This window comes from Nerophis lumbriciformis, linkage group LG01 (genome assembly GCF_033978685.3).
Source record: "Nerophis lumbriciformis linkage group LG01, RoL_Nlum_v2.1, whole genome shotgun sequence".
NCBI lineage: Eukaryota > Metazoa > Chordata > Actinopteri > Syngnathiformes > Syngnathidae > Nerophis > Nerophis lumbriciformis.
The window spans coordinates 76027641-76039927 of record NC_084548.2 but is presented as its reverse complement, the minus strand read 5'-3'; the positions used below and the strand labels follow the sequence as shown (position 1 = coordinate 76039927).

The following is a 12287-nucleotide window of genomic DNA, read 5'->3' as shown; positions in this document are numbered from 1 at the left end:
TGTATATATATATATATATATGTGTGTATGTTACTCATCAGTTACTCAGTACTTGAGTAGTTTTTTCACAACATACTTTTTACTTTTACTCAAGTAAATATTTGGGTGACTACTCCTTACTTTTACTTGAGTAATAAATCTCTAAAGTAACAGTACTCTTACTTGAGTACAATTTCTGGCTACTCTACCCACCTCTGTCAAATTGTCCCCACTGAACATGTTTATTGTATTACCTACTGACTTCTATTGGCCCTTAATGAGGTGGTGGGCGGGATCAGTGTTCTGATTGGGTGACCTATAATCTAAGCCACGCCCACAATGCTGAGAAAACCTATTTAAATATTGGCACAAAAAGAACCTCCACTGATGTGGTCAATATTGGAATGCCATCCATCCATTTTCTACCGCTTGTCCCTTTTGGGGTGGCGGGGGTGCTGGAGCCTATCTCAGCTGCATTCGGGCGGAATGTTTATTTATTAATAACCTTTTATCAATGTCAATAATTAGTGTTTTATTCATCTTTTTATTATCAACATTTCAGTGATTGTCCATCATTTCAATGTCTTATTTTGTGTTTTCTAACTTTGTGACACTTTGATTCAGCAAAAATAAAGGTCTCATCAAACATCTCACTTGTCTTCTTCGTCATTGTCTGCATGGCGAGAGCAAACACACACACACACACACACACGCACACACACGCACTGACATGTTGGCGTTGTGCGCAGAGGGAGTTGTACGACATGGAGCCTTGGGAGAGGCCGCGTGAGGAGTTCAAGTTGCAGAAGAAGCTGGGAGAAGGCCACTTTGGGGAAGTGTGGGAGGCCACGTGGACCACGGAGAAGAAGAAGGTGGCCATCAAGATGCTCAAACAAGGTAGACGTTTGCCTTCTTGTCTCGGTTGTCATGACGACACGCTGTGTGACTGTATGTCCTCCTCAGAGGACACCAAGCAGGATGAGTTTGTGAAGGAAGTTCAGGCGTTGAAGAGCCTTCATCACCCCAAACTCATCCAGCTGCTGGCCATGTGCTCGCGAGGAGAGCCTGTCTACATCGTCACTGAGCTCATGAGCAAAGGAAGCCTCAAGTCCTACCTGGCCTGTGAGCACAAAAACACTCTCTTTAACACAACTGTTTCTGAACACAACCACTTATGCACACCAACTATTTCTTCTTACACAACCACTCCTTACTACTGAACACAAACTACTTCTCATGACCTAATACAACCTCACAAATGGTTCTTAACACAACCACTTCATACTTAGAGTGCTTGTGAGTATGGAAGCGGTTGTGTTTCAGAGTAAGAAGTGGCAAAGTTATAAGAAGTAGTTTATGTTCAGTAGTAAGAAGTGGTTGTGTTCAGTCTTACTTCTTACTTCCCATACAACCATTTCTGGACACAAACTACTTAACGCAACCTCTTCAGAACACAACCTCAAATATGCTTCTCAACACAACCGCTTCTTAACACAACTACTTCTTACTTCTGAACACATTTCTGAACACAACTACTTCTTACTTCTGAAGACAACTTCTTCCTACTTCTGAACACAACTACTTCTTACTTCTGAACACAACTACTTCTTACTTCTGAACACATTTCTGAACACAACTACTTCTTACTTCGGAACACAACTACTTCTTACTTCTGAACACATTTTTGAACACAACTTCTTCCTACTTCTGAACACAACTTCTTCTTACTTCTGAACACATTTCTGTACACAACTACTTCTTACTTCGGAACACAACTACTTCTTACTTCGGAACACAACTACTTCTTACTTCTAAACACAACTACTTCTTACTTCTGAACACAACTACTTCTTACTTCTGAGCACAACTACTTCTTACTTCTGAGCACAACTACTTCTTACTTCTGAACACAACTACTTCTTACTTCTGAACACAACTACTTCTTACTTCTGAACACAACTACTTCTTACTTCGGAACACAACTACTTCTTGCTTCTGAACACAACTACTTCTTGCTTCTGGACACAACTACTTCTTACTTGTGAACACAACTACTTCTTACTTCTGGACACAACTACTTCTGAACACAACTACTTCTTACTTCTGAACACAACTACTTCTTACTTCTCAACGCAACTTATTCTTACTTCTGAACACAACTATTTCCGAACACAACTTCTTACTTCTGAACACAACTACTTCTTACTTCTCAACACAACTTATTCTTACTTCTGAACACAACTATTTCCGAACACAACTTCTTCTTACTTCTGAACACAACTACTTCTTACTTCTGAACACAACTTCTTCTGAACACAACTACTTCTTACTTCTAAACACAACTACTTCTTACCTCTGAACACAACTTCTTCTTACTTCTGAACACATTTCTGAACACAACTACTTCTTACTTCTGAACACAACTACTTCTTACTTCTGAACACAACTACTTCTTACTTTTGCACACCAACTATTTCTTCTTACACAACCACTCCTTACTACTGAACACAAACTACTTCTCATGACCTAATACAACCTCACAAATGGTTCTTAACACAACCACTTCATACTTAGAGTGCTTGTGAGTATGGAAGCGGTTGTGTTTCAGAGTAAGAAGTGGCAAAGTTATAAGAAGTAGTTTATGTTCAGTAGTAAGAAGTGGTTGTGTTCAGTCTTACTTCTTACTTCCCATACAACCATTTCTGGACACAAACTACTTAACGCAACCTCTTCAGAACACAACCTCAAATATGCTTCTCAACACAACCGCTTCTTAACACAACTACTTCTTACTTCTGAACACATTTCTGAACACAACTACTTCTTACTTCTGAAGACAACTTCTTCCTACTTCTGAACACAACTACTTCTTACTTCTGAACACAACTACTTCTTACTTCTGAACACATTTCTGAACACAACTACTTCTTACTTCGGAACACAACTACTTCTTACTTCTGAACACATTTTTGAACACAACTTCTTCCTACTTCTGAACACAACTTCTTCTTACTTCTGAACACATTTCTGTACACAACTACTTCTTACTTCGGAACACAACTACTTCTTACTTCGGAACACAACTACTTCTTACTTCTAAACACAACTACTTCTTACTTCTGAACACAACTACTTCTTACTTCTGAGCACAACTACTTCTTACTTCTGAGCACAACTACTTCTTACTTCTGAACACAACTACTTCTTACTTCTGAACACAACTACTTCTTACTTCTGAACACAACTACTTCTTACTTCGGAACACAACTACTTCTTGCTTCTGAACACAACTACTTCTTGCTTCTGGACACAACTACTTCTTACTTGTGAACACAACTACTTCTTACTTCTGGACACAACTACTTCTGAACACAACTACTTCTTACTTCTGAACACAACTACTTCTTACTTCTCAACGCAACTTATTCTTACTTCTGAACACAACTATTTCCGAACACAACTTCTTACTTCTGAACACAACTACTTCTTACTTCTCAACACAACTTATTCTTACTTCTGAACACAACTATTTCCGAACACAACTTCTTCTTACTTCTGAACACAACTACTTCTTACTTCTGAACACAACTTCTTCTGAACACAACTACTTCTTACTTCTAAACACAACTACTTCTTACCTCTGAACACAACTTCTTCTTACTTCTGAACACATTTCTGAACACAACTACTTCTTACTTCTGAACACAACTACTTCTTACTTCTGAACACAACTACTTCTTACTTTTGAACACAACTACTTCTGGACACAACTACTTCTTACTTCTGAACACAACTACTTCTTCTGAACACAACTACTTCTTACTTCTGAACACAACTTTTTCTTACTTCTGAACACAACTACTTCTGAACACGTCTTCTTACTTTTGAACACAATACTTCTGAACACAACTACTTCTAACTTCTGAACACAACTACTTCTGAACACAACTACTTCTTACTTCTGAACACAACTACTTCTTACTTCTCAACGCAACTTATTCTTACTTCTGAACACAACTATTTCCGAACACAACTTCTTCTTACTTCTGAACACAACTACTTCTTACTTCTCAACACAACTTATTCTTACCTCTGAACACAACTATTTCCGAACACAACTTCTTCTTACTTCTGAACACAACTACTTCTTACTTCTGAACACAACTTCTTCTGAACACAACTACTTCTTACTTCTAAACACAACTACTTCTTACCTCTGAACACAGCTTCTTCTTACTTCTGAACACATTTCTGAACACAACTACTTCTTACTTCTGAACACAACTACTTCTTACTTCTGAACACAACTACTTCTTACTTCTGAACACAACTACTTCTGGACACAACTACTTCTTACTTCTGAACACAACTACTTCTTACTTCTGAACACAACTACTTCTTACTTCTGAACACAACTTTTTCTTACTTCTGAACACAACTACTTCTGAACACGTCTTCTTACTTTTGAACACAATACTTCTGAACACAACTACTTCTTACTTCTGAACACAACTACTTCTGAACACAACTACTTCTTACTTCTGAACACAACTTCTTTCTTCTGAACACAGTTTCTTACTTCTGAACACAACTTCTTCTTTCTTCTGAACACAACTTCTTCTTCCTTCTGAACACAACTACTTTTTACTTCTGAACACAACTACTTCTGAACACAACTTATTCTTACTTCTGAACACAACTACTTCTGAACACAACTTATTCTTACTTCTGAACACAACTACTTCTGAACACAACTTATTCTTACTTCTGAACACAACTACTTTTTACTTCTGAACACAACTACTTTTGAACACAACTTATTCTTACTTCTGAACACAACCACTTCTGAACACGTTCTGTCCAATCAAATCAAACACAGTGTTGATTAATCACAGTCAATTCCTGCTTGCATCATCGCTAAAAGATCAATTATTTGACATTCATTTATTGTCAAAAGGAGCATTTTTTAAAATGTTTTCACTTTTATCTCAACTATTTTGAAGTGACATTTTCCATTTGTGCTGGTTTGAACTATGATTGGCCTATTCTTAATACAAACACACAACTGCTTCTTAGGACAACCTCTTCTTAGGTCAACTGCTTCTTAGGACAACCTCTTCTTAGGACAAGCACTTCTTAGGACAACTGCTTCTTAGGACAACGGCTTCTTAGGACAACTGCTTCTTAGGACAACGTCTTCTTAGGACAACGTCTTCTTAGGACAACTGCTTCTTAGGACAACCGCTTCTTAGGACAACGACTTTTTAGGACAACTGCTTCTTAGGACAATCCCTTCTTAGGACAATCACTTCTTAGGACAATCACTTCTTAGGACAACCTCTGCTTAGGACAACCGCTTCTTAGGACAACTGCTTCTTAGGACAACCGCTTCTTAGGACAACCGCTTTTTAGAACAACCTTTTCTTAGGACAACTGCTTTTTAGGACAACCTCTTCTTGGGACAACCGCTTCTTAGGACAACCGCTTCTTAGGACAACCGCTTCTTAGGACAACTGCTTCTTAGGACAACCGCTTCTTAGGACAACCGCTTCTTAGGACAACCGCTTTTTAGAACAACCGCTTCTTAGGACAACCGCTTTTTAGAACAACCGCTTCTTAGGACAACCACTTCTTAGGACAACCTCTTTTTAGGACGACTTTTTAGGACAACTGCTTCTTAGGACAATCACTTCTTAGGACAACCACTTCTCAGGACAACGTCTTCTTAGGACAACTGCTTCTTAGGACAACCTCTGCTTAGGACAACCTCTGCTTAGGACAACCTCTGCTTAGGACAACCGCTTCTTAGGACAACCGCTTCTTAGGACAACCGCTTCTTAGGACAACCGCTTCTTAGGACAACCACTTTTTAGAACAACCTTTTCTTAGGACAACTGCTTTTTAGGACAACCGCTTCTTAGGACAACCGCTTCTTAGGACAACCTCTTCTTAGGACAACCTCTTCTTAGGACAACCTCTTCTTAGGACAACCGCTTCTTAGGACAACCGCTTCTTAGGACAACCGCTGCTTAGGACAACCGCTGCTTAGGACAACCTCTGCTTAGGACAACCTCTGCTTAGGACAACCGCTTCTTAGGACAACCGCTTCTTAGGACAACCTCTGCTTAGGACAACCTCTGCTTAGGACAACCGCTTCTTAGGACAACCGCTTCTTAGGACAACCACTTTTTAGGACAACTGCTTCTTAGGACAACTGCTTCTTAGGACAATCGCTTCTTAGGACAACCACTTCTTAGGACAACCGCTTTTTAGGACAACTCTTCTTAGGACAACCAATTTTTAGAACAACCACTTCTTAGGACAACTGCTTCTTAGGACAACTGCTTCTTAGGACAATCACTTCTTAGGACAACGTCTTCTTAGGACAATCACTTCTTAGGACAACGTCTTCTTAGGACAACGTCTTCTTAGGACAACGTCTTCTTAGGACAACTGCTTCTTAGGACAACCGGTTCTTAAGACAACCTCTTCTTAGGACAACCAGTTCTTAGGACAAGCGCTTCTTAGGACAAAAGTTTCTTAGGACAACCTCTTTTGACACAACCTGTTCTTGACACACCCGCTCCCATTGTTTGTTTGTGTAGCCGCCGAAGGCCAAGTGCTGACCTCGGCACATCTGATCTACATGGGCAGCCAGGTGGCGGAGGGCATGGCCTACCTGGAGGACAGGAACATCGTCCACAGAGACTTGGCGGCCCGCAACATTCTGGTGGGAGACGACCTGGTCTGCAAGGTGGCCGACTTTGGACTCGCTCGTATTATTAAGGTGAGCGCCCCATACAGTCTGTGGAAAAACAAAGAGTGTAATGTGCATGCCTGGCCAGCAGGTGGCAGTGTCACTCTTCATTGGCATATAAATGTCCAAATTGTGGCCTTCGGGCCATTTAATGCACGTAGCTAATTAAAAAATGTGTAAAAATGACGGCACAGTCTAGAGATAATATTAAAAAACATAAAAGAGCAAAGAGGTGAAATGTAACAACATAAATGTGCAAAGTTGACTCTAATAACACAAAGTTGCCACGCCAGCTGTTCTTTCTTTAAAACTGTCTTTGCTCAAAAAATAATAATGAATCAAAATCAATTATATAATTCACGGATACATCTGAAGTTCATAAATGTGTGAATTATTTTTTTTACACCTTTATGAGTGGGGCCCTTTTGGATCCCGGAGAATTTTAGTGGGATCGTTTTTATTTTTAAAACGTCATTGCTCAAAAAAATAATAGTGAATCCAAATCAATGTTATTTATGAATTATTGACCTATTTCAGGCATCAAATATTCCATTTTGAAATATTTTTGGGGAAAATATTGCATATTTTGTGTGTTTGCCATGTACAAAACTATGTTCTTTGACAAATAGGGGCTAAAACTAAAAAACAAAAATAATAATAAAAAAATATAATCGTCAGATCTGAAGTTGCTCTCAAGACTTCATTGTTGAAAGTAAAAAAAATAATGTGACGTATTTTTAACACTTTTATGAGGGTGGCCCTTTTGGATCCCCCAGAATTTGAGTGGGATTTTTTTGTTTTTAAACTGTCATTGCTCCAAAAATATTAATTAATTCAAATCAATGTTATTTATGAATAATTGACCTATTTAAGGCTGCAATTACTTCACATCAAATATTCCACTTTGAAATATTTATTTGGGGAAAATATTGCATATCATGTGTTTTTCGCTGTAAAAAAAACAGGATTTTGGCAAAAAGAGAATAAAACTTTTTTTTTTTTTAAACAGTTTTTATTTTATAGACTTAGCCTAGACCTGAGGTTGATTGAGGGATTAAAGCCTTGAATTAAAAGGATATATTAATAATATAAGACCTATTTTTATGACTAAGATTCTTTATATTGTATCGGATTTGAAAATGAAAAATATCAAAATGGCCCCAACATGATTACATTTTCCAGTTTGAACACCCCTGCTGTAGTCAGTCATACAATAAAAAGTGTGAACCACAAAAATAAAATGATGGTTTTATAAGATAGGCTCCAGCACCCCCCGCGACTCCAAACGGGACAAGCGGTAGGAAAATGGATGGATGGAGTCATAATTGAAGAAAAAGTCATATAAAGGGAAAATAAAGTCAATATCAGACCAAGTCATCCTAGATGTTTTTCTATTCTTATCCACAAGGTGTCAGTGTTGCGCAACGACGCTCACAAGGGGTGGTTCCATGAGGTCACATGACTCATGATGAGCGGTCATCAGTTTGATGGAGTTTAAACCAACTAAAGTTTGTGTCAAAAGAGGTGACAAAAATGGAAGGTAGGCTAAATAACATTGGCTGATTGTTGCTAGGCAGACTTCATAGGGCTGCCCTAATAGCCGTTGACAAATAACAAGGTGAATATAAATCTACTGCAGGGCCATCTTAAAAGCTTTTATGTGAATTGTTTTAGGTCACGTTTTGTCATTCTGAAGCGTCATAAAAGTGTTAAAAAAAGAAGAGTTCAAAGGTCAGGCGTGTTGCTGACCCCTCTCCCCCCCCCCTCAGGACAGCGTGTACACGGCGAGTCGCACCACCAAGATCCCAGTGCGGTGGACGGCGCCCGAGGCGGCCATTCGCCAAAAGTTCTCCGTCAAGTCGGACGTGTGGTCGTTTGGCGTGCTGCTCTACGAGATGATGTCACGCGGGAAAATGCCCTACGAAGGTAGTGTCAGTACTTTAATGATACATTTCTTCACCTCAATACTTTTACACGCACTGTAGATTTGCATATTCATATTAGGACTGTAAGGCATATTATTAGTTAGACTTGAAAGACATTTGAGAATGTTCCAGAAGTAGAAACTCATAGAGCAGGAATGCTCGTTTCACAATGATCATTAACGACGTCATCGTTTGAGGACAGCTGCTTCCCTCTTCCTTAACAACTTTGCTTTCATTATTTCCTTTTCTTGTTTTCATTCACATTTGAACAGTTTAAGTGTAAAAAGAAGTGAACCAATGTTGATTAATGTACACTGAAATGATCTGTTCCAGAGTCAAACTGAAAAAAGCTTATTATCATGTTAACTTTTTTTCCTTGATAAAATGCGAGTTTAAAAAATAACGTTATTTTCGTAAATTAGGACTTTCCCCATTTTTTCTTCTCACCCAGATTATTTTGTAAAGTTTCCAATTTATTATCCAAAAAATTACCATTTTTTTTCTTTAAAAAAATGTTTTTTTAATGTTTGGAATGTTACAACCTTTTAAATAAAAACGTCCATCCATCCATTTTCTACCGCTTGTCCCTTTTGGGATCGCGGGGGGTCGCTGGAGCCTATCTCAGCTGCATTCGGGCGGAAGGCGGGGTACATCCTGGACAAGTTGCTACCTCATCGCAGGGCCAACACAGATAGACAGACAACATTCACACACTAGGGACCATTTAGTGTTGCCAATAAAAACATCCATCCATCCATCCATCTTCTTCCGCTTATCCGAGGTCGGGTCGCGGGGGCAGCAGCCTAAGCAGGGAAGCCCAGACTTCCCTCTCCCCAGCCACTTTGTCCAGCTCCTCCCGGGGGATCCCGAGGCGTTCCCAGGCCAGCCGGGAGAGATAGTCTTCCCAGCGTGTCCTGGGTCTTCCCCGCGGCCTCCTACCGGTCGGACGTGCCCGAAACACCTCCCTAGGGAGGCGTTCGGGTGGCATCCTGACCAGATGCCCGAACCACCTCATCTGGCTCCTCTCGATGTGGAGGAGCAGCGGCTTTACTTTGAGCTCCCCCCGGATGGCAGAGCTTCTCACCCTATCTCTAAGGGAGAGACCCGCCACCCGGCGGAGGAAACTCATTTCGGCCGCCTGTACCCGTGATCTTGTCCTTTCGGTCATAACCCAAAGCTCATGACCATAGGTGAGGATGGGAACGTAGATCGACCGGTAAATTGAGAGCTTTGCCTTCCGGCTCAGCTCCTTCTTCACCACAACGGATCGATACAGCGTCCGCATTACTGAAGATGCCGCACCGATCCGCCTGTCGATCTCACGATCCACTCTTCCCCCACTCGTGAACAAGACTCCGAGGTACTTGAACTCCTCCACTTGGGGCAAGATCTCCTCCCCAACCCGGAGATGGCACTCCACCCTTTTCCGGGAGAGAATCATGGACTCGGACTTGGAGGTGCTGATTCTCATCCCAGTCGCTTCACACTCGGCTGCGAACCGATCCAGTGAGAGCTGAAGATCTTGGCCGGAGGAAGCCATCAGGACTACATCATCTGCAAATAGCAGAGACCTAATCCTGCAGCCACCAAACCGGATCCCCTCAACGCCTTGACTGCGCCTAGAAATTCTGTCCATAAAGGTTATGAACAGAATCGGTGACAAAGGGCAGCCTTGGCGGAGTCCAACCCTCACTGGAAACGTGTCCGACTTACTGCCGGCAATGAGGACCAAGCTCTGACACTGATCATACAGGGAGCGAACTGCCACAATAAGACAGTCCGTTACCCCATACTCTCTGAGCACTCCCCACAGGACTTCTCGGGGTACACGGTCGAATGCCTTCTCCAAGTCCACAAAGCACATGTAGACTGGTTGGGCAAACTCCCATGCACCCTCAAGGACCCTGCCGAGAGTATAGAGTTGGTCCACAGTTCCACGACCAGGACGAAAACCACACTGTTCCTCCTGAATCCGAGGTTCGACTATCCGGCGTAGTCTCCTCTCCAGTACACCTGAATAGACCTTACCGGGAAGGCTGAGGAGTGTGATCCCACGATAGTTGGAACACACCCTCCGGTTCCCCTTCTTAAAGAGAGGAACCACCACCCCGGTCTGCCAATCCAGAGGTACCGCCCCCGATGTCCACGCGATGTTGCAGAGTCTTGTCAACCAAGACCTCCCCACAGCATCCAGAGCCTTAAGGAACTCCGGGCGGATCTCATCCACCCCCGGGGCCTTGCCACCGAGGAGCTTTTTAACTACCTCGGCAACCTCAGCCCCAGAAATAGGAGAGCCCACCACAGATTCCCCAGGCCCTGCTTCCTCATAGGAAGACGTGCTGGTAGGTTTGAGGAGGTCTCCGAAGTATTCCCTCCACCGATCCACAACATCCGCAGTCGAGGTCAGCAGAGCACCATCCTCACCATACACGGTGTTGACACTGCACTGCTTCCCCTTCCTGAGGCGGTGGATGGTGGTCCAGAATCGCTTCGAAGCCGTCCGGAAGTCGTTTTCCATGGCTTCCCCGAACTCCTCCCATGTCCGAGTTTTTGCCTCCGCGACCGCTGAAGCCGCACACCGCTTGGCCAATAAAAACATGTCTTTTAAAAAAAATATATATGTATTTTTTTTTTTTACATGTTTAAAATGTTCTTTACATTTATTCTTGTCCGATGAGGACTTTTTATATGAATAAATAAAACACATTTTTTCAGAATAATTACATTTTTGGGGGTCATTTTTTCAGTATATTCTTGTTAAAAAAATTATTTTGTACAGTAATTTTATAATCTTATTCCTGAAATAGAACTTTGTTGTCTTAAAAATTAGAGCATAAAAAGTACATAATGTTTTATATTATTTGTATTAATCTGGTATTTCTGAAAGATGAATCACTAAATATTTTTCTCAAAAAGAAATGAATATTTTCCCCTCAAAAAAGTAAAATAAATGTTATATTTTTCTTGAAAGATTCCATCCATCCATCCATTTTCTACCGCTTATTCCCTTTTGGGGTCGCGGGGGGTCGCTGGAGCCTATCTCAGCTGCATTTGGGCGGAAGGCGGGGTACATCCTGGACAAGTCGCCATCTCATCGCAGGGCCAACACAGATAGACAGACAACATTCACACACTAGGGACCATTTAGTGTTGCCAATAAAAACGTGTCTTTCTAAAAAAGAAAAAATTGATTTTTTTTTTTTTTTACATGTTTAAAATGTTCTTTACATTTATTCTTGTCCGATGAGGACTTTTTACATGAATAAATAAAACACATTTTTTCAGAATAATTACATTTTTGGGGGTCATTTTTTCAGTATATTCTTGTTAAAAAATGTATTTTGTACAGTAATTTTATAATCTTATTCCTGAAATAGAACTTTGTTGTCTTAAAAATTAGAGCATAAAAAGTACACAATGTTTTATATTATTTGTATTCATCTGGTATTTCTGAAAGATGAATCACTAAATATTTTTCTCAAAAAGAAATGAATATTTTTCCCCTCAAAAAAGTAAAATAAATGTTATATTGTTCTTGAAAGATTCCTTGTTCTCAAAAACAAATGGCTTTGTTTCAGAAATAGTATTGTCTTTTTATTTTATTTTACACCTTTATTCTTGTAAGA

The 12287-nt window shown here is 40.6% G+C and overlaps 1 protein-coding gene across 1 annotated transcript in view; it reads left to right on the top strand.

The window, feature by feature from the left end:
- Positions 1-12287, top strand: part of srms (src-related kinase lacking C-terminal regulatory tyrosine and N-terminal myristylation sites) — a 29666-nt gene that overhangs the window by 15725 nt on the left and 1654 nt on the right. The window contains exons 4-7 of the mRNA XM_061926021.1: positions 729-876; positions 943-1101; positions 6585-6766; positions 8506-8662. Coding sequence (XP_061782005.1) covers positions 729-876; positions 943-1101; positions 6585-6766; positions 8506-8662 — 646 coding nt within the window. The remainder of the gene's footprint in view (positions 1-728; positions 877-942; positions 1102-6584; positions 6767-8505; positions 8663-12287) is intronic.